This window comes from Rhincodon typus, chromosome 7 (assembly GCF_021869965.1).
Source record: "Rhincodon typus isolate 14 chromosome 7, sRhiTyp1.1, whole genome shotgun sequence".
Lineage (NCBI taxonomy): Eukaryota > Metazoa > Chordata > Chondrichthyes > Orectolobiformes > Rhincodontidae > Rhincodon > Rhincodon typus.
In genome coordinates this window covers 64,173,885-64,197,670 of record NC_063338.1, presented here as the reverse complement: position 1 = coordinate 64,197,670, position 23,786 = coordinate 64,173,885, and the positions used below count along the sequence as shown (strand labels likewise).

The following is a 23,786-nucleotide window of genomic DNA, read 5'->3' as shown; positions in this document are numbered from 1 at the left end:
CTGAGATGTACGGGAGTGGAATGCCTCATCCTGGGAGCAGATGCGGCGGAGGCGAAGGAATTGGGAATAGGGGATAGCATTTTTGCAGGAAGGTGGGTGGGAGGAGGAGTATTCTAGATAGCTGTGGGAGTCGGTGGGCTTGAAATGAATATCGGTTTTTAGGTGGTTGCCCGATATGGAGACAGAGAGGTCCAGGAAGGGGAGAGAGGTGTTAGAGATGGTCCAGGTAAACTTAAGGTTGGGGTGGAAGGTGTTAGTGAAGTGGATGAATTGTTCGAGCTCCTAGTGGGAGCACGAGGCGGTGCCGATACAGTCATCAATGTAACGGAGGAAGAGGTGGGGTTTAGGGCCGGTGTAGGTACGGAAGAGGGATTGTTCCACGTAACCTACAAAGAGGCAGGCGTAGCTTGGGCCCATGCGGGTACCCATGGCTACCCCCTTTGTCTGTAGGAAGTGGGAGGAATTGAAAGAGAAGTTGTTGAGTGTGAGGACGAGTTCGGCTAAGTGGATGAGGGTATCAGTGGACGGGGACTGGTCGGGCCTGCGGGACAGGAAGAAGCGGAGGGCCTTAAGGCCATCTGCATGGGGAATGCAGGTGTAGAGGGACTGGACGTCCATGGTAAAGATGAGGTGTTGGGGACCGGGGAATTGGAAGTTCTGGAGGAGGTGGAGGGCACCTATCCTCTCCTCTATCCCTCTTCTATCCGCCTCCCACTCTCTCCCTATTTATTTCGGAACCCCCTTCCCCTCCCCCTTTTCTGATGAAGGGTCTAGGCCAGAAACGTCAGCCTCTCAACTAAAACCACCCTGGGCTTGTACTCTATGCATCAACTAATGAAGGCAAGTATCTGGGAAGGTGATAGCCTAAGGGTATTATCATTGGACTATTAATCCAGAGATCCAGGCAACATTCTGGGGATCTGAGTTTGAATCCTGCCATGGCAGATGGTGAAATTTGAATCTAATAAAAATGTGAAATTGAGTCTAATGTTGATCATGAAAGCTTTGTTGACTGTCAGGTAAAACACGTCTGGTTCACTAATGTCCTTTAAGGAAGGAAACTGCTGTCGTTAACTGTTCTGGCCTACGTGTTACTCTAAACCCACAACAATGTGGTTAACTCTGAACTGCGCTTGGGCAAGTACAGATAGGCAATAAATGCTGGCTTGGCCAATGATGCCCACATCTCGTGAGTTTAAGTTTTTAGCAATACCTTTTTAACCACCTTATCCCCTTGCCCTGCTGCCTTCAAAGAACTGTTGACATGCCTATTAGGATTCCTCTGTACTTACTAAGATTCTGCCATTTATTGTGTGCTCACTTGCCTCGTTAGTTCCCTTAAATGCTTCACATCATGCTTTTCAGGATTAAATTGATTTGCCACTACTCAGTCCACTTGACCAGCTCATCTGAATTGTGCTTTAGTCCATTTACCATGGCACCAAATTTTGTCACCTAAGTAGTTACTAATCATCCTCCAACAATCATTGAGATCATTTAATGTTCACTGCAAACAGATAGGGACCTTGGATCAAATCTTGTGATGTGCCACTGGATACGAGCTTCCAGTCATGAACTAAGCTTTGACCATCACCCTACCTCCTACCACTAAGCCAATTTTGGATTCAACTCTAGCCCTAACCCTAACCTACGGTTCGTAAATTTGCAGATGACACCAAAATTGGTGGTGTGGTGGACAGCAAAGGTTATCTCAGAGTGCAACAGGACCTTGCTCAGATGGGCCGAGGGGTGTTAGATGGAGTTTAATCTAGATAAATGTGAGGTGCTACATTTTGGTAGGGCAAATCAGGGCAAGACTCATAAACTTAATGGGAAGGTCCTGGGGAGTGTTGCTGAACAAAGAGACTTCGGAGTGCAGGTTCATATTTTCTTGAATTGGAGTCCCAGGTAGGCAGGGTAGTGAAGAAGGCAGGTGGAATAGTCTTGAAGACAAAAGATTTAAAAAAAACCTAGAGTGGAAATAGGAGTGAGGGTTGAAATAATAAGCCACAGGCTGCTTGGAATCACATTTTTGACTAAATAGTAATAGCAGAAGTAGAAAAAAAGTGTCATCCTATTTATTTTGTCTCACTAGCATAGAGGAAATGTACTGTGAATAGTCTGATGATACTATGGCTTTAAGAGGTGTATTTTGTCCTTTCTTTTTTGAAAAGAGGTTTTGAGCCAGAGGTGCAGAGCTCTCTCTTCCAAGCCAATAAAATAAACAATTTGTGAGCCCTTGTTTTTTGTTTAAGTTGGAACAATAGAAGCACCATGAATGAATAGATTCAGGCTCCCATAGAACCAGGATTTTAGTTTAGCTTTCAGCAGTTTTTGGGGTTTTGAAGTTGGTTATGGAAACTGCCCTACCTCTCTACCAGAATTTTCTCTCAGTGTTCTTTTCTCCTGGACTGAAGAAACATCGCATGTGAGACAATCTATTTTACTGAATTTGCCTTTGCCAAGGGTGTGTTTATAGGTTGCTCCGATATTGGAAAAGTTGTTATTTAGTAGTTAGATAATGTATTATTCTGTTACGTTATCCAATAGAGTTAAAGTTATACCAATTCTTTTTTCTTTTGTTTGTATTTTAACTGTAAGGTAAGAATAAAGCATGTTTTACTTAAAGCCAAGTAGTGTAACCAATTAAGTTACATCTGGAACATAGCACCTTGTACTTGCCTTTAAATAAGATAAAAGTTAGGGTCTAGATTAACTCCTTGATTGTATTTGAAGCTACTTTGGACTGGTCCACAACAATTCATAGAATCCATCCATAGAATCTCTACAGTGTGGAAACAGGTCCTTTGGCCCAACAATTCCACACTGACCCTCATAGTAAGTAGGATCTTTAACAACGTGAGAAAAATATGAAAGTTGCATTTTTAGGGAGGATTGCTTTGTATGTGGACTACACTATTTTAAATACTCACAGTAATGACTGAAAGTTACATCTTTGAGCTAATTGCATAGATCCTTCTAGTTCTTCTAGATTCCTAAACGTTAATCACTGGAAGCAAGGAAATGATTTATTCAAAAGAATACCAGGCCACTATCAGAATTTATATCATTTAGAATAATTTGAAAAAAAATGCAGATATAAATCTAATACATGCTTACACAATCACTTGGTCCTCCATTTTCATTTTGCATAAATATTAGAGATAATGTAAAATATTATTCCAGATGTAGTTACGGAGTTACGGAGGAAAACCATCAAAATTATATACTGTGTTTACTTTGTCAGTTCTATGTTATAAATTATGGAAATGTAACTTATTGCCATGATATTTATTTTACTTCAGATGATACTTCAAAAACAGCAGATGCTCGACTAACCTTGGATGACCTGTTCAAAATCGAGTTCAAAATACGTGACCCAGAAGTGAAGTGGATCAAAGGTATGTACAAAAAGTGGTGACTCTTAATGTTTCCATTTTTATGCAATTCATAAAACTGTTTTTTAGTTGTTCAAATTTATGAAATACCCGTTATCTTTCATAACGTATTTAAGAACAGACTACAGAAATGGATATATAAGGTTTGGTTTTATTCAGAACAAATTTCTATGCTAGTATCTAAATTTGTATGTATAACTGCTTGAAAGAACCACGTCAGTATATTTTTACTTATGGACTCTTGTTGCACAATGTATTTGGAAGAAGAATGTTAGAATACTTTTACATGTCGGCTATCTTGTTACAGGACAGAGAAAGGATTTATAATCAAGCTTGATCATACACGCATTGGCAATTATTATGTTTATTTTAGTGTTTGTATTCTCGCTTCTACATCATACGTTGAAAGTTCAAATCCCATTCAGAAATTTCAGCACATTATTATACCAAAGCCTTTAGCAAATGCTGCACTGTCAGCAGTTCTATATTTCAGGTGAGATGTTGAATGAGATCCTGTGTCCCTCTGAAATGGGCCTATAAGATGCTACAGTACACATCATAGAACCACATTAAGTTTCCCATTGGAAGATGTGAAGAACGGTCATTGGACTCAAAATGTTAATTCTGTTTTCTCTCCACTAATGCTGCTAGACCTGCTGAATTTCTCCAGCATTCTGTTTTATTTTTGCTTATTTCAGATCTCCAGCATTCATATTTCTTTGTTTTATTTATGAGATTTCCCATGGTGCCTTCACTGACACTTATTGCTCAATAACCATCACCTAAACAGCTGCCCAGTCATTGCAATTTGTAAAACCTTACAATGTTCAATGTGAGTGCTATACTTCCCTCCATAACCCAAGTGACTATATTCAGAAAGTACTTCATTGGCTGTGAAGAGTTTTAGAGTGTCTGAAGTTTCAAGAAAATAAAGCACGTCAGTCTTGTTCCTTATTTGATCCAAAAAACCCTAGTCTGCTTAAGAACAAGAACAAAGAACAAAGAAAATTGCAGCACAGGAACAGGCCCTTCGGCCCTCCAAGCCTGCGCTGATCCAGATCCTCTGTCTAAACCTGTTGCCTATTTTCCAAGGATCTGTATCCCTCTGCTCCCTGCCCATTCATGTATCCGTCTAGATACATCTTAAATGACGCTATTGTGCCCGCCTCTACCACCTCCGCTGGCAACGCATTCCAGGCACCCACCACCCTCTGCGTAAAGAACTTTCCACGCATATCTCCCTTAAACTTTTCCCCTCTCACCTTGAAATCGTGACCCCTAGTAATTGATTCCCCCATTCTGGGAAAAAGCTTCTTGCTATCCACCTTGTCTATACCTCTCATGATTTTGTAAACCTCAATCAGGTCCCCCCCTCAACCTCCATCTTTCTAATGTAAATAATCCTAATCTACTCAACCTCTCTTCATGGCTAGCGCCCTCCATACCAGGCAACATCATGGTGAACCTCCTCTGCACCCTCTCCAAAGCATCCACATCCTTTTGGTAATGTGGCGACCAGAACTACACGCATTATTCCAAATGTGGTCGAACCAAAGTCCTATACAACTGTAACATGACCTGCCAACTCTTGTACTCAATACCCTGTCCGACGAATGAAAGCATGCCGTATGCCTTCTTGACCACTCTATCGACCTGCGTTGCCACCTTCAGGGTACAATGGAGCTGTACCAGATCTCTCTGTGCATCAATTAAGATAAATCTCCATTCCATACACAAATAATGTGCTGCGAAACTATAACGAAGTTTGAAAGAGTCACAGTCTGTTGTTTGTCCTTTCAAAAAATAACAAAAATGCAATGATTGGTGGATCTGAAGATTCTCTTTGATATGGTGATAAGGGCACTGCTCAATGTTTGTACATTTTACTATCAGGTACATGTGTTGTAATTGTAATTTTCCCAGTGTGCATTGATTGTTGTCCTTCCAGCTGACAATCCCATCTGATCAAGTGCACTTGACTCTTTTACTTTTATAAGCTTCTCCAAATTTTGAAACCTGAAGATAAGTGACAATTTAATGCACACCGTCTGTAATAGCCTATTGATTGCTTCTCATCCAAAACGTTTCAGTTTAATGGTTGCAAAACTCAGCCTCTGCAGTAAGCTCATTGAATATTGCAAGCCCATTTTAGGCTCATCATCATGCATCAATGGATAAAAGGATTTCTGTAAGTGTGAAAACATTGTGACTAGACTTACTTCTCATTTGTATTATGACTGCAGTAACTTTGGATCTAAACAATATGAGTTTGTTCATGAGCTGGTCTTCTGCACTAATGCCAAACCAATAGTTTCTCTTTATGTTTGCTTTTCAGTAACAGGTCCATAAATGTCTGTAAGCTTTTTAAAGTTTATGTCTGGACAGTGATCTTTGTATTAAGAAACCTTTTCCAATTACTGGTAAATATAATAGTTTAAAGCCTGTAATTATCCTATGAGTTTTTGTTAAATTCAGCATTATCTGAGGGAATTGGAGGATTTGTAGCAAGGTAACAAGAACCAAATAACAGTTCAGTTGACACAGTGAACAGTAAAGTGTCTTTTGTACCTATAATAATCACAGTGTAGTTGCTGTACTGGAATAGCTTGACTATGGGTGCAGTGTGTTCTGGAGTACATGTCTTCAGGACTATTGGGAGAATGTTGTCAGGGACCATAGCCTTTACAGTATCCAATACATTTTAGATATCACATGGAGTAAATCGAATTTGTTGAAGACTGGCAGCAGTGATGCTGAGAATGTCTGGAAGAGAGCAAGATGAATCATCCACATCACACTTTCTGGCTGAAAATTGTTGTAAGCATTTCAGTTTTCCCTTTTACACCGAGGTGCTCAGCTCGCTGGATAGTAAGTATAGGGATATTTGTGGAGCCATCAATATCAATGAATTGTTTAATTTTCCACCACCATTCATGACTGGAAATGACACGACTGCAGAGCTTGAATCTGATCCATTCATGGTAGAATTGCTTCACACTGTCTATCACTTGATGTTAATGCAGTCTGGCATGCAATTGGTTCTATTTTAGGGCTTTACCAAGTTGACACCTCATTTTAGGTATGACTTGTGCTGCTTCTGGCATGCCATCCTGTACTTTTCATTGAATTAGGGTTGATCACTTCACTTATTGTTAATTATAGAATGATTGATATGCCAAGTTGTATGGGAGTACTATTCTCCAGTAGCTGATAGCCCAGTACCTTATGAATGTCCAGTATTGAGTTACTAGAGCCGTTCAAAGTCTATCCTATTTAACAGAGTGATTGTGCTACACAACACGATATAGGATATTCTCAATCGCTTTCTGCCGTTTCTCCCAGTACAGTTCTCCAGTTTGCATCATCTGAGAGCCCCACACTTACTTTAGCTGTTCTCTTTTTACATACCCGTAGAAGCTTTTACTGTTGCTAACAAGGCCAGCATTCATTTCCCATCTGTAATTATCCTTGAACTTCATTCCTTGCTCAGCAATTTTGGATGGCAGTTAATAATCACCACATTGCTATGAGTTTGGAGATACAGGTAAACTACAAGTGGGGTAAGGTTAGCACATTTCTGCACTCCCAAGAATATTTGTGAAACAGTTATTTTATAGTGATAATCACTGACAATTGTCATAATCACCATCACTAAGACTAATTTTATATTCCAGATTCATTCATTGAATTTAAATTCCACCAGCTGCCATGATAGGACTTGAACCATTGTCCCCAGAGCATTAGACTGCGTATCTGGATTACTAGCCTAGTCACATTACCACAATGCCAAATATTTTCTAATCAACCTGTTCAGAGATGTTATTTGACTTGAACCTGGGCCTCCTGGCTCAGAAGCTGGGACACCAACACTGCATCACAAGAGCCCCGAGAGATATTAAGTGAACCAGATGGGACTTCACACCAATCAGCAAATGGTTGCAGTCATCAGTCACTTTCAGATTTGCAATGGAGGAGTTTGAACCTGGATGTCAGGATTACTAGTGCAGTGGCAACATGTTTACACCATTGCTTCCCACCTGCTATTTACCACTGTGCTACTATCTCCAGCTAATTGCTTCCTGTTGAAGTATCAAGAATGGAGTTTAAAAGTTGATTATTCTGTAATGAGTGTTTATTCTTTGTAAAGCCATAACTTTACAAAAATATTAAGTACATTAAAATTACTTATAAATATCATTTTAATCAAAGTTATTTATGAGATTGAATAGCAAATGACCAATTGACAGAGTTACTTAATAAAATGAGTGACCAAAGTTAGGTAGATAATTCAATTCAGCGTTAAAAAGTAATCCGTATTAATTCTAGCAATGATCGATGTCTGCTATTTCTCTAAGAATAGTTCTTTAACCAGCTGAGTTAATAGCTGTTAACTGCAACTTAATGCACTTTATTCATAGATTATCATCTATATTAGTAACTACAACCTTACAACTAGCTCAGTTGAATAAATATCCCTCCTTCCTGGGTTGAAGTTATGACAACAGAGTCAATAAACTCCTTTCATCAAACAGCTGCCTTAACCAGTTGAACTCTTTGCACAGACCTAATATTTGAACCAGCTTTACTTTCAACTTTTCAGTGTCTCAGATTAGTTGCAGTTAAGTAACTTTTCAATTGAATTAATCAATCAGACTAAGACATGTACTTGAAGAGTTCATCTACTCCCTTATCAATCATCATTGATAGATGTGGAGACCTACGAATGTCATTGAGTTATTGAAGCATTTTTCTCCTCAAACAGGAAAGACTTTGTGAGCACTAGTCCTGTTCAAGGTCAATTTGTTTGAAATTTACATGTGTGTCACATGCACTGCATAAGAATTTTGAGCATAAAGAATAAAATATTGACCATTTTCTATGTAGACCCAGCCTAATCATCTGTTGTTAAAAATAAAATGAACCATTTCCTTTGAAGTATTCACTTTATAATTTCATCTGGAGGAAATAATTGAGTGAATTTTTAATTTGTCACCTGTGTGTTAAGCTGATATTGTAAATTTGCCTATTTTGTTAAAAACTAAAATTGGATCACTTCTATAATGGATGGTCTATCCAGAATGTTAGTCCTAGGTCAGAGCAACAAGTTGAAAATTTATCTCACTGACAACTAAGTTTTACAATTGATCAGTTCAAAAGATGTCATACTACAGAATGTCCACCCCCTTGATGAGAGCAATGGCAAGAACAAGAAAAGAAATTAAGAAAAAATCATACAATTTCCCCCTCAAGCCTTAACGGGCAACTTCAGAATCTCATCCTTGAGCTCCTTATTTTCATGTGTTTACATCCCATTTAAACCCCATCTCACCCAATTGACTGGAAGGCATAGGAAGGGAAGTAGGTCATTCAACCCATCGAGTCCACTCCATTTTCAATGAGATTGTGTCTCATATGATAATCCTCAAATCTAATTTCCTGTCTTTTCCCTATAAACCTTGACCCCCTATATCTCAGCCTTGAACATACTTAATGATTTGCCCTCTACATCGCTCTGAAGTAAAGAATTACACAGATTCACAACCCTTCACTACCTTACCTGTCACCTCTGATTCTCCTCTCCTCAGTGAGAAAGTAAATAGCACAAAAAAAGTCAGGCAACCAAAGTGTACACCTCACAGCTACTAGCAAATGCCTGTGCTGAGCATCATGCAATGATTTCTTCTGCACAACATCCTATTATGTTCCATGTCCAATGTTATGCTGACTCTTCTTCTGCACAACTCACCCTCAGTAAATTAGCAGACTCATCTCATTATCGTGTCTGCTGTCAGGTCAACTTAACCATACTTCAGGTTTTCAACAAGTCATTTTGGAGCTCAGAGAGGGATACATCTTCTAGTCCATTTTGTTTGCAGGGGTAGCCACAGTTCTGATGCATCTATGCACGATGCTTTTGTGTTGACATGAATGCACATCTTATGATATTTTGCTTGCTTTCTTAGCAGTCTTTGACTTTCTTTAGTCATTCACGGGAGAGGGCATCGGTCCTTAGGGCTTAGTTGGAGGCTGCCAGCCTCTGTTTAGATAACATTTCTCTCTTAGTGCATAAGATGAGAGTGTTCAGTTTCAGGCTATCAGCCTTTACAGTTCAGCTTACTTATAACACAATGAGAGATGCAGGCAGCTGATGATGGTGCAGTGCACTGAACAATCCATCTATCAGTCAGATAGACAGTGGACATATCACTGTATTGGTCTGCACTACATCAAAGTCAGGGCTGAAGGATTTGCCAGCAGCTTATGTGGTAAACATAATATATGTGATGTGTGAAAGTCAAAGGGAAAGTATCCTTAGTTGGTTTAAATGGGTCTACAGGCAGTTAGAGGATATTGCCACAGTCAGTCAAGGGTTCATCCTACTTCATTCTGGGGGAAGGTCATAGTCTAACAAGTCAAGTACAAGCAGTTTTGGATGTTATTGTATGTCAGTCGTGGTGTTATTGAAACATCAGTCTGGTAGCAGGGGGAGTTGGCAATTCTTCCTACAATGAGAGAAAGACAAGGATTAAGTAAATGAAGGTAGATTAATGAGCAATTAGTGATCATACATGAGTAGGAGGGGTTGTGGAGTGTTCACAGGAGTGAGTAGGAAGTACAAAAAGCAGGAAAAGCTAGTACTTTGGGAAGGTGAGGTGGGTGAGAACATGTGAGTGGACATAATGCATGCAATAGTGAGAGTCACAGTTGCTGCCAGACCTGCTGAGTTTTTCCAGCCATTTCTATTTTTGTTTCTGATTTACGGGAACCCACAGTTCTTTTGGTTTTTATAGTGTATAGTGGTCTTTATTTGTGAAATAGCATTGAAAAGGTGGGACACTTACCTTTGAAGTGTGCAGAAGATCATTGTCCAATTTGCAGCACCGCTGGATGATCCTTTTCACTTGGAATTTAGCACTGAAAAATGTTGCAATTTCTGTCCACACTGGCTGGGTCTGTTGGTGTGGCTTTTAATGGTCAGCTGAATTATGTACTGCCCACTTTTCCACCAGCCTCCACTGAGACCTCCAGATTTCTAGCTTGTCTTTCCCCAAATATTTCAACAGTCGAGTACCGCAGTTGACAAGCAGTTCCTGACATGCTGTACCTGAAGTGGTGTCTGCAGCTATGCTTTAAATATGACGCAAGGATTGTGTAAGCTGGAAGTTCCTGGCAACTGAGTATGTCTGCTTTTCTCTCTGCGAGATTCTCTTAGAAGCATGCCCAAGATCTTGGTTACATCATTAAAGAGGTGAAAAGCAGAAGATCACTTGTGAAAATTTGTCCTGTGCCATGACGAACACCATGAACTCCTTGCCATCATGCTTAAATTACAAACATGAAAATTCAACCTTTGCAGTACATTATCTGAACAATAAATATATTTTCTTCTTTAGCTTCATACCTGCCAGGAATCAAACAAATCAACATGTGCACCAGAAACTAAGGAAACACATTTGACTAGGATTTGCCACCATAGTTATAATGAATTTAATATGTACGTCATTATTATGCCTTTCATCATCCAATAATTTGTGTTGAGAACAAATGCCCAAGCTAGTCAATGATCTTGTTGGCCATGACCATTGATTTCCTAGTTGGTTTATTGGTTTTTCAAGAACTGTTGGCCCTCTTTTGGTCATAGCTCAGCGCTTGATAAAATCCAGCTCCATACAATATATTATGGTGCATTGTGAGTTGATTTTTTTTTTTTACTAAGCAATTCATTTCTAATTAGTCATTGCTTGTTTGGGTAAAGAAAGGTTGGAAATTTCTTCCAAGCAGAAATTGTTTCTACCCTGCGCCACGTTTTATTGGCACAGGTTTGCAATAAACACAGGTTTGGAAAATGAAATCTGCATGTGAAAGCATAATCTACACATTTCCACTTAAAATTTCAATTGAAGGTAATAGCTTCTTTGTGATAAAATTTAAAAAAAAAAAAAAGAACTGTTGTTAAAATAGAATACAATTCATTAAGAAAAATGACGTGCTATTTAAAATTTATGGGATAGACGAAATCAAAATTAATTGAAAAGCAGACCACACTTGTCAACACAATTCAGCCTTTCATTCAAAATTACATTGTTGAATTAAAAATGTGTTACAATGTAATAACAATAAAAAAAGAAACACTTTAAGGTCTTAAGATGAAATACCCAGTAGAATAAGCTTTAAAAGAGCAACTCAGTATACGTACGTAAGCCATTATCCCATAGATTTTAATCAAAGTAAATTCGTAGGAGTATTGCACTGTTGTAGTTATACAAAATAACTACAATGCTGCCTTATGAAATCATTCCTTTAGTTCACTCATAGTCTCTATTAGAACAATTTTCTTCAGGTCCATCTTTTGTTTAATTACTTATCCTATTATAATTTTTTTTACCTTGCACCATTTTTCTTTTAAACATTTAACCTCTTCATCCAATCATAGAACTTTGCTTTTTTTTTCATTTCCAACCCTTGCTTTCCTTATCTTGCTACTTGCATAAAACTAGTGGCAGCTGTTTCCACTTCAAAGAAAAGAACATGATTTTAAAATGTTTTTTCCTCCAGAGATGTTACCAGACATATTTGCACAATTTCTTATTTTTGTTCTCTATTTTCAGCATCGTAGTATTTTGCTTTTGTATTAAAATAATCTTCATCTGGTTCATCTTCCAAATTAAAAACCAAAAGAACTGCGGATGCTGTATATCAGGAACAGAAGCAAAGTTGCTAGAAAAGCTCAGCAGGTCTGGCAGCATCTGCAGAGGAGAAAACAGAATTAACGTTTCGGGTCCGGTGACCCTTCCTCAGAACCGATGGTAGCTGGGAAAACGTCAGTTTATATGCAGAAAATAGGGAGGTGGGTGGGGTAGGGAGTAAGCGATAGGATAGAGCCCAAAGAGAGAGAAAAACAGTTGGACAGACAAAGGAGTTGCTAAGGATGTGTGCATGCGCGTTTGGGGAATGGGAGAGAGTGCGTGCGTGTGTGGGGGATGGAAAGAGAATGTGTGTGTCTGTGTGGGGTGGTAGAGTGTGTGTGAGGGGGGAGAGTGTGTGTGTATGTATGTGTGTGTGTGTGTGTGTGTATGTATGTGTGTGTGTGTGTGTGTGTCTGTGTGTGCGTGTCTGTGTGTGCATGTGTGTGTGTGTGTGAGTGAGTGAGTGGGTGGAGAGAGTGTGTGAGAGGGTGGAGAGAGTGTGTGAGTGTGAGGGGGGAGAGTGTGTGAGTGTGACAGGGGAGAGAGTGTGTGAGTGTGACAGGGGAGAGAGTGTGTGAGTGTGAGGGGGGAGAGAGTGTGTGAGGGGGGAGAGAGTATGTGAGTGTGAGGGGGGCGAGAGTGTGTGAGTGTGATGGGGAGAGAGTGTGTGAGCCTCTCTCACTCTCTCTCCACCCCCCTTACACACACACTCACTCTGTCCCTCTCCCCCTCACATACACATGCATACACATACTCTCCCCACCTTCTACACACACACACACAATCTCTCTCTCTCTCTCCCTCCCCCCCTTACACACACACACACGCACACATACATACGTGAATCTATAGGGTGAATTTGTATTTACAGATATATTTTATTTGTTCAAAAAGCTCACAATTTATCGACAGTCAGTCAGTGTTGCGTTTGATAAATTCCTATTTTAGAAATAAAACTAGTCTGACTCCAAACTAAAACACAAACAGATTCTAAGCAAGGCCTCACACCTAACATGCATTGTCTGACCTGAAATGTCACCTCTTAGTTACGCTGATAAAACCTTTAGTTCTCTCAGGACAGTGACTTGAAAGGGAATTTGGGGATTTACATACATATATTAATCAATTAAAACCTCCTGACTGATTACAGATTTAACAACATCTTAGTTTTGTTTATTACATCCTCATCAATAGTGTGAACCTTTGATCTTTTACTTATAAATTCTGTGTTTGATACTACCTTTCTCACTAACACCTGAAGAAGGACTGAGGCTCTGAAAGCTTGTGTTTTCAAATAAGCCTGTTGAACTATAACCTGGTTTTGTGTGATTTCTGGCTTTGATATACTGATCACAGTTTTGTACACTGTTTTGAAAAAAAAAATCTACACTAAATCTTTCAGATAAATAAAACTATTGGGCACACTGGTTTTATTTTTGTTAATATAAATTACATATGAAAGCAAACAAAATAATTACTGATTCAGCTAATGCAAGGAAACAGAAGGGCAACATCTTGGGAGTTCTATTTAGTTGCAAAACAGGGCATGGATGTCATCACCCCATCATAACATTGAGATTGGTTGGCATCCTGTATACAACAATACTTCAACAATTTTACAATTGCATAAAAATATATGCATGACCCGACATTTCATACTGTAAGACTGAAAAAAAATGCAATAGCTTAACTATGTGCACGTTGCATTTTTACAGCCTTATGGTCAATCTAAATTTGTAAATGAACTGACCATTTGATAGTTACTTGATTAATGAATCATTAGTTGAATGATTAATGAGGTATTTATCCTTAAGTTTGTGTACAATGTTATTCTTAATTATTTTAGCTAATGAGTATTTGTGCGTGGCAGAGGAGGCAGTCCCTTCATCAACGTGTATGGTCTTTTCAGCCACCTGTATTGTTTTCACCTTGCAGTGTTCCTCACTAAATTAATTAGACTTATGGGCTTACTTAACATATTATCCGATGTGATTACAACTCTTTGCTGACCATATATCACACACCCACACGTACGTTGTCGTGAATTCATCGTTATGCTTTGCTCAGCAATAAAATCCATTCCAGCTTAGATGGGTGAAGTAGAGGCAGCTTTCACAACAGGCAATGTTAAAGTTGTATCTCACTTTAACCCTTCACAAAGTATAAGGTTTTTGGCTGTGTTGTGAAATGTGTTGTTACTGGTCTGGGTTATTTGGAGCAATACCCAGTACCTTTATACCCTCCAATGAGAAGGTAAATAACAAATCTATTTTTACTGCAATTTTTTAAAAATTGCGTATGAGTTGTTGATCTCCTCTGGGGTTACAAATGAGGTGTCAGTATTAAATATTGCGTTCTTGGTGATTGATGTCTACAATTCTTGTAGAGGCTAACAACCATTGGAAAAGAAAATAAATCCTGGAATGAGAACATGAAGAAAACCACTGTGCAGGATTTTATTTTTTAATTCTTTTACTGTAACAATCCAAATAAAATAATTCAAAAATGAATTTACAGTTGAAGGATGTTTCAAATACAATGGTAAATGTGACAGTAAAAGTAGAATCTGAAAATCTAAATCTAAAAAATGTCACTTTTTAAATCATTAATGCAACAATGATACAGCTCATGTAGTTACCAGCACTTTCATTACTTCCTACACAAACATTGGACCAAACGCAATCTTGCAGTCTCTCTGTTTCCAACTCAGCCTCCACTATGTAGGTTCTTTCATTTCCCACTTAAATGTTTCAGCCCTTGAATTATGCTCATAAGCATATTCCATTTGAAGTCCCTGATGCAATTTCTGTTGGCAAGGTAAATATCTATGAATTCTCTCTCACTTGCATATTAAGAGTCCTTATGACACAAAATTCCCGGAGACTCCTTCCATCAACCATTTTAAGCCATTTGTTGGGCTCTGACAATGTGGAAACCGCAGCAAAGGTCCTGTCAAAATCAAAATCCCTAACCCTCCCTGCTGCTAGCTTTCTGCTCTTTCTAATTGTATGACACACAGTAAAACAGTTGATGCTGTATTCTTAGAGACCTGTTTCAATTCCAGAGTACGTTTATGTTTTACGTGCTGTAAAGCCAACACTACCAGCTAATGGGTTTGCTAGCACCATCCTCTTTCCTTCTCTGGGGTTAAGGGCTTACTTGCTTCACAGTGTTGAAGGAATGCTTTGAGTGAGTCTTGATGAAAAAGGCTCGTGTCTTGAAGAAAATATTTTATTTCATGATAGAAAGTGGATACGAGTTGCAATTGCAAGATTTAAATTTGGCCAATCTAACAAGGGTTGCAACTGGCTTGGAATCCCAGTGCTCATTTTGGTACACGGCAGCCTTTTAAAGATAGCCCAGATGTAAGGGATGTCGGTCAAGGAGCAAATATCCATTGAGTAGAGCGTTGTTTCAGTAATGGCGCACATTAAAATGGGACTGGAATTGGACGTGAGAGATGCAATAGGGGAGAGGTAAGCAGTTCATCAGACACATTTGATACAAAATGGTACAATTGATGCTTTAGTCAGGGTTAGTTATATCTTTACAAAGGAACAAAAATAACATCTCAATAATATGGAGTAACACAGTGCCAGATGGGAAGCAAGAATTGAAGTAAATTAATATTAATAGGAAAAATTGTCTTGGGAAAACTAAAAGGGATGAAAGCAGATAAATAAGCCAGATAAGCTACATTTTAGAGTACTTAAGGAATCCATCCTAGAAATAGATGAGCGAATGGCCATCTTCCAATATTCTGTAGATGCTGGAACAATTCTGGCAGATTGAAAAGTAGCTATTGTAATCCCACTGTTTAAGAAGGCAGGCAGAGAGAAAACAGTGAATTATAGATCAATTTGCATGACATGGGTAGTGATAAAAATGATTCAAAAAACAAATTCCTGAAGAAAGGTCACTGGATCCAAAACGTTGACTCTGCTTTCTCTTCACAGATACTGCCAGACTTACCGAGTTCCACAAGCAACTCCTTTTTTTTGTTTAAGATTTCCAGCATCTGAAATTCTTTGTTTTATCCTTTTGCATATAGTATTATTTTACTATAAATTATTTGTAATTTCCTCACCCTTGATACTTGAAGGCTGTGGTAGATTCCATGGACACCAATTATTTACCTAAGTGACCATTTTTTCTTGTGAAACTAGAAAATAGGGCCAGGAAGTTCTGTTTTGCGTTCTCACAGGATATCTGATGGAGAGTATGACATTAACCCCATAGCTCATTCCATTAACTCCTGTCAATCATCATCAGGTTCTCAGGGAATTTACAGTAGTTATTCAGCATATCTGCCAAATATATGAAATATATTTCTGTATTTAGGCAATAACATCAACAATTCAACTCTTGTTATTGCTACCATGATAAAACTTGATGTGAGCAAGATTTCTGGTGTATCCCAGCCCAATCAGCTAAAGTATCAGCAGGGAATGCAACCCGACCAGTATTGGCTGCCCTGTAGCCATTTAATGTTTCATGGAACATTGATTTATTGAAAACAGGATTTGTGCCCCTCACTCCAAATGTTATTCAATAAAGCACATGAGGCTATTTGATAAGATAAGAGCTTGTGATTTTGGAGATAGCATGGATAGAAGATTGACTAACAGAAGATGGAGAGTTGGGATAAAGAGGCAATTTTCAGGACGGCAACCTGTACCTTGTGGAATGCTACAGTGATCAGTGCTGTAGCCACAATCATTTACAATATATATTAATGACGAGAATGATTGAATTGAATGTACGATCACCAAGTTTGCAAATGACACAGAAATACGTGGGAAAACAAGTTGTGAGGTTGACACAATGACTCTACAGAGGGATATACACACAGGTTAACTAAGTGAATTAAACTTGGTGTGGAATATTAAGACGGAAGCGCTTTGTCAGGTTATGTACATAGCTGGAAGAATAGAGGAGCTAAACATTATTTCAATTGGAAAATACTGCAGGAAGATGCAGCACCAAGGGCTTTGGGGGTCCTCGTGTGAATCACAAAAAAGCCAGCTTTGAGGGTCAGGAGGTAATAGGGAAGATAAGTGTAATTTTGACCTTTATTTCAAAGTGAATGGAGTATAAAAATAAGGAGGTGTTACTAATACTATGCAAGGCAGTAGTCAGACCACAGCTGGAATATTATGAACAGTTTTGTTCCCCCAAATTAAAGAAAGATAAATTTGGCATTGAAGGCAGTCCAGAAACGGTTCACTAAGATTATATTTATTTGTGGGATGTGGGTGTCACTGGCTGGTCAGCATTTATTGGCTGTCTCTAGTTGCCCTTGAGAAGATGGTGGTGAGCTGCCTTCTTGAATCGCTGTAGTCCATTGCATAGGTAGACCCACAATGCCCTTAGCAAGGAAATTCCAGTATTTTGACCCAGCAACCATGAAGGAATGATGATATATATCAAAGTCAGGGTGGGGAGTGGCTTGGAGGGGATCTTGAAGGTAGTGGTGTTCCCATATATCTCATGCCCTTGTCCTTTTAGATGGAAGTGGTTGAAGATTTGGAAGATGCTGTCTGAGGATCTTTGGTGAATTTCTAAAGTGTGTCTTGTAGCTAGTACTGAGCATTGATGGTGGAGAGAGTGGATGCCTGCAGATGTAGTGTCAATCAAGCAGAATACTTTGACTGGTATAGTGTCAAGCTTCTTGAGTGTTGTTGGAGCTGCATCCATCCAGGCAATGTTGATCCAAGGTATGAAAGGTTTTCTTATGAAGATGGTAAGTTGAGCTTGTACTCTTTAGACTTCAGACAAATTTGAGGAGATATGGAAATGTTCAATGTTCTTAGGGGATTTGACAGTGTACATGTGGAGGGGCTGTTTTCGCTTGTGGGAGAATGTAAGATCCAAGGGCATAATTTCAGGGTGTGCACTTAAGACAGAGAGGAGGAGGAAATTCTTCTCTGAAGGTATTGATGCTTTGGAATTCTTTACTGTAGGGGGCAGCCATGATGGAGTCATTAAGTATATTCACCATTGGTATAGACAGATTTTTAATCAATAAAGGGATCAAGAATTATGGGAATAAGGCAGGAAAATGGAGTTGAGGATTATCAGATCAGCCGTGATCTCATTGAATGACAGAGAAGACCTGATGAGCCAAATGGCCTACTTTTGCTCCTAACTGCTATGGTCTTACTATTGCCGTGTCAAGGAGCTGCCAGATTGTTCAGCAATTCTGTAGCCCAAGAAGTGCTACTGGGAGTAGTGGATGCTGCTGTGTCTATGAGCAATCTGACCAGTCTAAGTGCCAGAGCCGACAGAGGCAAGTAACCCTGGGGTCTGGGGATAGTGGGATAAGTGGGTGGGGGTTAGAGCACTTCTACAGGACATGCCAATTTCTAGAAATGGGGCCAATGATGAAGATGCCGTCAACCCAATTGAAGCCTTTACAATTGAGGCCCAAGCAGGTTAACTTACTGGGTACTGAATGCCTGATAATGAGGGACGTTTCCTGGGACACTGCTTATAAACTTGAAATTGTTTGATGGATGGTCTTTGATAAATATGGGAAAGACATTTGACTGCCATTTAAACCTTGAACTACCATATATTCCAGAAATTTAGGGATTATTAATATTTATTAACTCATTAATGAGCCAAATTGAGATCCCTCTGAGTGGGTGAGTTTCTTGCATGGATTCCTTCCCACCTGCAACATAACTGCAGAAGGTTTTCCTTTGTTCAGAGACTGATGACCATTGCCAATGATTGAGTGGACTCAGCCACCTTGTTTGGTGCTGTATTGAACTAAATTCCACACACCCACCTCCGCTCCCCCCCACCCCCCATCTTTATTCCAAGTATTTTCCACCTCATTTTCAGTTTCCAATGAGACATTGAGCTCTATTTCTCTGCAGCAAATGCCAAACACCAGAAGTAGTGATTTGCATCTATTTTCCATTAACGGCACCACCCCTCCCCCCACATCCTCCTGTCCCATCCTGCCCCACAACCACCACCTCAACTTGCCATAAAATGGGCAAAATGATACATGGCAATATTTACCATAATTGGTGATAAGTACTTAAGTGAGCACACAGCTCGCCACTTATAAATTCTGCTGAAACAGAAAATCAAGCACCTGGTATCTATGGAGAAGGTAATCACAGATAAATGCAATTATGTCTCGAGCTTACATCCATACTTATATATTACTTTTCACTCTAGGAATAATCCTAACCCTAAATAGTTGCATCTGCACTCACTCAGGGAATTATATTATTCTTTGGCACCTGCTTAGAGGTCAACGAAATTAGCACAAACCAGGAATGAGCACATTGCTTTCACTGTTATGATGTGATATAAAACTACACAGTAAACCCTTGCAGAGTCACCTTATTTAAGATTTAATAAAACCATGGTTTTCTCTCAAGAGGATATTCACCTCACTTCGTTAGATATTGGAGAGATTTCTGAATTAGCATGTCACAGCAAGCTTTTAGTTTCTCCATGGGTAATCTAAATATACCAATCAAGTTCACAGCATATACAGATAGAAAACATGCTCTTGAGTTTAGAAAATAGATATTTTTGGGGAAAAAATGACCATAACCTGAGTCCTGGACACAATACTCTGACTCCTGCTAGTCTGTACTTTTGTAGCTAAATGGAAAATACATTTTATCAAATATCGTCAATTCAGATAACAACTTACCTGTTCATTCAAAAAAAAACTTGGCCTTGACATAATAAATAAAAATGTTCAATTATTTGTCAGCTGGCTAATACAAAACTAAATTATAACACTTGTAAAGAAATCCTAAGGAATCCATTGCTGTATTTTCTTAAGAATAGTAAGACTGATTTTGTATCATCAGTAAAAATAACAAAGTTTCCACTTAATGTGCTTAACAGCTTCAAATGGTGTTGCTTTTGAAGATCATTTCTTCATTGTGCTTCAAGGAACTATTATTTTACACCTCAGGCAGCTGTGCTTTTATAATGGGCAATGCATTTCTAAATGGTCTTCTTGCAGTAATTGTTTATCGAGGTTTGATTATGTACATTTTAAATGCTTAGCAATACAGGAATAGTGCCAGAAGACTGGAGACTAGCAAATGTTGTCCCCTTGTTCAAGAAGGGGAGTAGAGACAACCCTGGTAATTATAGACCAGTGAGCCTTACTTCTGTTGTGGGTAAAGTGTTGGAAAGGATTATAAGAGATAGGATTTACAATCATCTAGAAAGGAATAATTTGATTAGGGATAGTCAACACGGTTTTGTGAAGGGTAGGTCGTGCCTCACAAACCTTATTGAGTTCTTTGAGAAGGTGACCAAACAGGTGGATGAGGGTAAAGCCGTGGATGTGGTGTATATGGATTTCAGTAAAGCGTTTGATAAGGTTCCCCATGGTAGGCTATTGCAGAAAATATGGAGGCATGGGATTGAGGGTGATTTAGCGGTTTGGATCAGAAATTGGCTAGCTGTAAGAAGACAGAGGGTGGTGGTTGTAGGGAAATGTTCATCCTGGAGTTCAGTTACTAGTGGTGTACCTCAAGGATGTGTTTTGGGGCCACTGCTGTTTGTCATTTTTATAAATGACCTGGATGAGGGCGTAGAAGGATGGGTTAGTAAATTTGCAGATGACACCAAAGTCGGTGGAGTTGTGGATAGTGCGAAAGGATGTTGCAGGTTACAGAGGGACATAGATAAGCTGCAGAGCTGGGCTGAGAGGTGACAAATGAAGCTTAATGTGGAAAAGTGTGAGGTGATTCACTTTGGAAGGAGTAACAGGAATACAGAGTACTGGGCTAATGGTAAGATTCTTGGTAGTGTGGATGAGCAGAGAGATCTCGGTGTCCATGGGCATAGATCACTGAAAGTTGCCAACCAGGTTGATAGTGTTGTTAAGAAGGCGTACGGTGTGTTAGGTTTTATTGGTAGAGGGATTGAGTTTCGTAGCCATGAGGTCATGTTGCAGCTGTACAATACTCTGGTGCGGCCGCACTTGGAGAATTGCGTACAGTTCTGGTCACCGCATTATAGGAAGGATGTGGAAGCATTGGAAAGGATGCAGAGGAGATTTACCAGGATGTTGCCTGGTATGGAGGGAAGGTCTTATGAGGAAAGGCTGAGGGACTTGAGGCTGTTTTCATTAGAGAGAAGAAGGTTAAGAGGTGACTTAATAGAGACATTCAAGATGATCAGAGGATTAGATAGGGTGGACAGTGGGAGCCTTTTTCCTCGGATGGTGATGGCGAGCACGAGGGGACATAGCTTTAAATTGAGGGGTGATAGATATAGGACAGATGTCAGAGGTAGGTTCTTTACTCAGAGAGTAGTAAGGGCGTGGAATGCCCTGCCTGCAAAAGTAGTAGACTCGCCAACTTTAAGGACATTTAAATGGTCATTGGATAAACATATGGATGATAATGGAATAGTGTAGGTTAGATGGGCTTCAGATTGGTTTCTCAGGTCGGCGCAACATCGAGGGCCGAAGGTCCTGTACTGCGCTGTAATGTTCTATGTTCTATGTTCTATGTTCTTAATAACAATCGAACATGGTACTTTTATATACACTCACTCAGTAAGTTAAAAATTCCATTACTTTTATTTAGAAAATACTTCTCAGACCCAAGGCTAAGTTTTAAATAAATTTTACTGAAGCTGGAACTTGAAATATTATCACCTGAATTTCTGAGGGTTTATTGTGATCTCCAAACAAAACCTATAATATTACCATTACATTGTGTGTCTACCTACAACACTTGGTTCGCAATGGTTCAAGAGACAGCTCATTACCAATTTCTTAAGGGCAAGTAGGGACAGGCCATAAATGCTGGGCCAGGCAGTGATGCACGTGTCCCATGAGTGAACAAAATACAACGACAACAGAAATATTTATATAGGGCTTTCAATGCAGGGAAAAAAAAAATACCTCGCCGTGTAACAGAAATCCCTGAACTGAAGTCAATGGAAATTAAAATGTGGAAGAATGAAAATAGGGAGCCCATCTGATTGTGTCAGTTTCCAGTGGGCAGATTCACCTAAATTTACACTCTTTGTCTTCAGCTATTACAAATGGAAAACATATAGATAAGAACAGATCATTCCAATCAAGTTTGCTGGTCCTTTCACCACCCTACTCAATATTTCAAACAGCGTTCTCTGGAATTTTCCCTCTCGATCCTCAACCTTTCTGCAGGTTTTGACAGCAGGGATTACACCAGATTCCACCTTTGTTTCTCCCTCAGTCTCCATCTCTATAGGACTGCCTTCTATTTCCACTCTTCTCGATTCAATCTTAATCAGAGTATCTCTAACAGCACCTCTTTCTCTGAACCCACAAAATTGCCTGTGGATTCTCAAAGATCTAAATTTGTGCTTCTCCTTTTCCCTATTTGAGTGGAACATTAACATAGACTCCAGAAAATGGGCAAGAAAGGGTTGAAATCCTATGTGCAAAGCACAGTGGACTGTTTTTTTTTCCTTGGTTTTTAATGCCATAGAGTTGTAGAGCTGTACAGCACGGAAACAGACCCTTCCAACCAACTTATCCATGCCGACCAGATATCCTAGGTAAATCTAGTTGCATTTGTCAGCATTTGGCCCATATCCCTCTTAAACTCTTCTTATTAATATACCCATCCAGGTGCCTTTTAACTGTTGTAATCGTAGCAGCCTCCACCATTTCCTTTGGCAGCTCATTCTATACGCGCGCCACCCTTTGCGTGAAAAAGTTGCCCCTGACGTCCCTTTTGAATCTTTCCCTTCTCAACTTAAAAGTATGCTGTCGAGTTTAGGACTCCCCCACCTTAGGGAGAAGTCAATTACCTAGTCTGTGGCCTTCATAAGGTCACCAATCAGCCTTCAACACTCCATGGAAAGTAGCCCTGGCCTATTCAGCCTCTCCCAATAGCTGTCACATGAGTTATAATGACAAAGATGAGAAAAGATGGTAAGAATGGAAAAAAATCAGAGGCTTGACTTCAAGAAAAATTTCTGCATTTTTTTTCTCTGGAGCCTTAAATGGTGACTTTAGAACCTGGCTATTGGGCTTATTTCATTAAATTTGCACCACATTTAAAAAAAATCTTTATTTTTGTATCACTTCCAATCTGTTCTTCTTCCCTGAGGAGGCCCGAAATCCCAACATGTAAGTCAGAGTGGGAAGTTGGTGGCTGCAGCTCGCTGAATGCTTGTCCTATCCATCACCCAAGTAAGTCTTCAGCATAATGTCCCTGCACAGTCAATAGGTATCATTTCCTTGACCCTTTCTCCACACAAGTCACTATCAGCAAATCATCAGTCTTACCATATTGTTACATCTGGTCTTAATCCATCACAAAAACCACTTCACACCGTCAACATTTTGCTGTGGAAGTTGGGGACATCAAACCTTTGCATGCTTCTGTCAAGTCACTATGCAGACAAAAACGCACATCCTTCTTATGTGTCTGCACAGAATGCATCTTATGGATCTTAGTTTGCATTCTTGCTCCTCACTCACTTTATACTTACTTAAAGATTACCAGTCTTTGAGGCTTGCATTGCATTTTAGAGTACAAGGTCCTTAGTGCTCAGTTACAGGCTTCTAGCCAGTGCATGTTACAATGCTTTTTAATGCAGAGAGCAAGGCAGGTACCTTGTCAATGCGTGGAGCACTGAACAGTCAAATGGATGGACATGTAATGCTGTGCTGCACCAATGTCACACCTGTTACCTGGCTGGAAAA

General features: G+C 39.5%; 1 protein-coding gene across 1 annotated transcript in view; it reads left to right on the top strand.

Annotated features, from left to right (window-relative positions):
* The window catches only part of LOC109928671 (inactive dipeptidyl peptidase 10-like), a 618,050-nt gene that overhangs the window by 26,916 nt on the left and 567,348 nt on the right, over positions 1-23,786 (top strand). Inside the window, exon 3 of the mRNA XM_048599233.1 lies at positions 3,306-3,401. Within this exon, the coding sequence (XP_048455190.1) occupies positions 3,306-3,401 (96 nt within the window). The remainder of the gene's footprint in view (positions 1-3,305; positions 3,402-23,786) is intronic.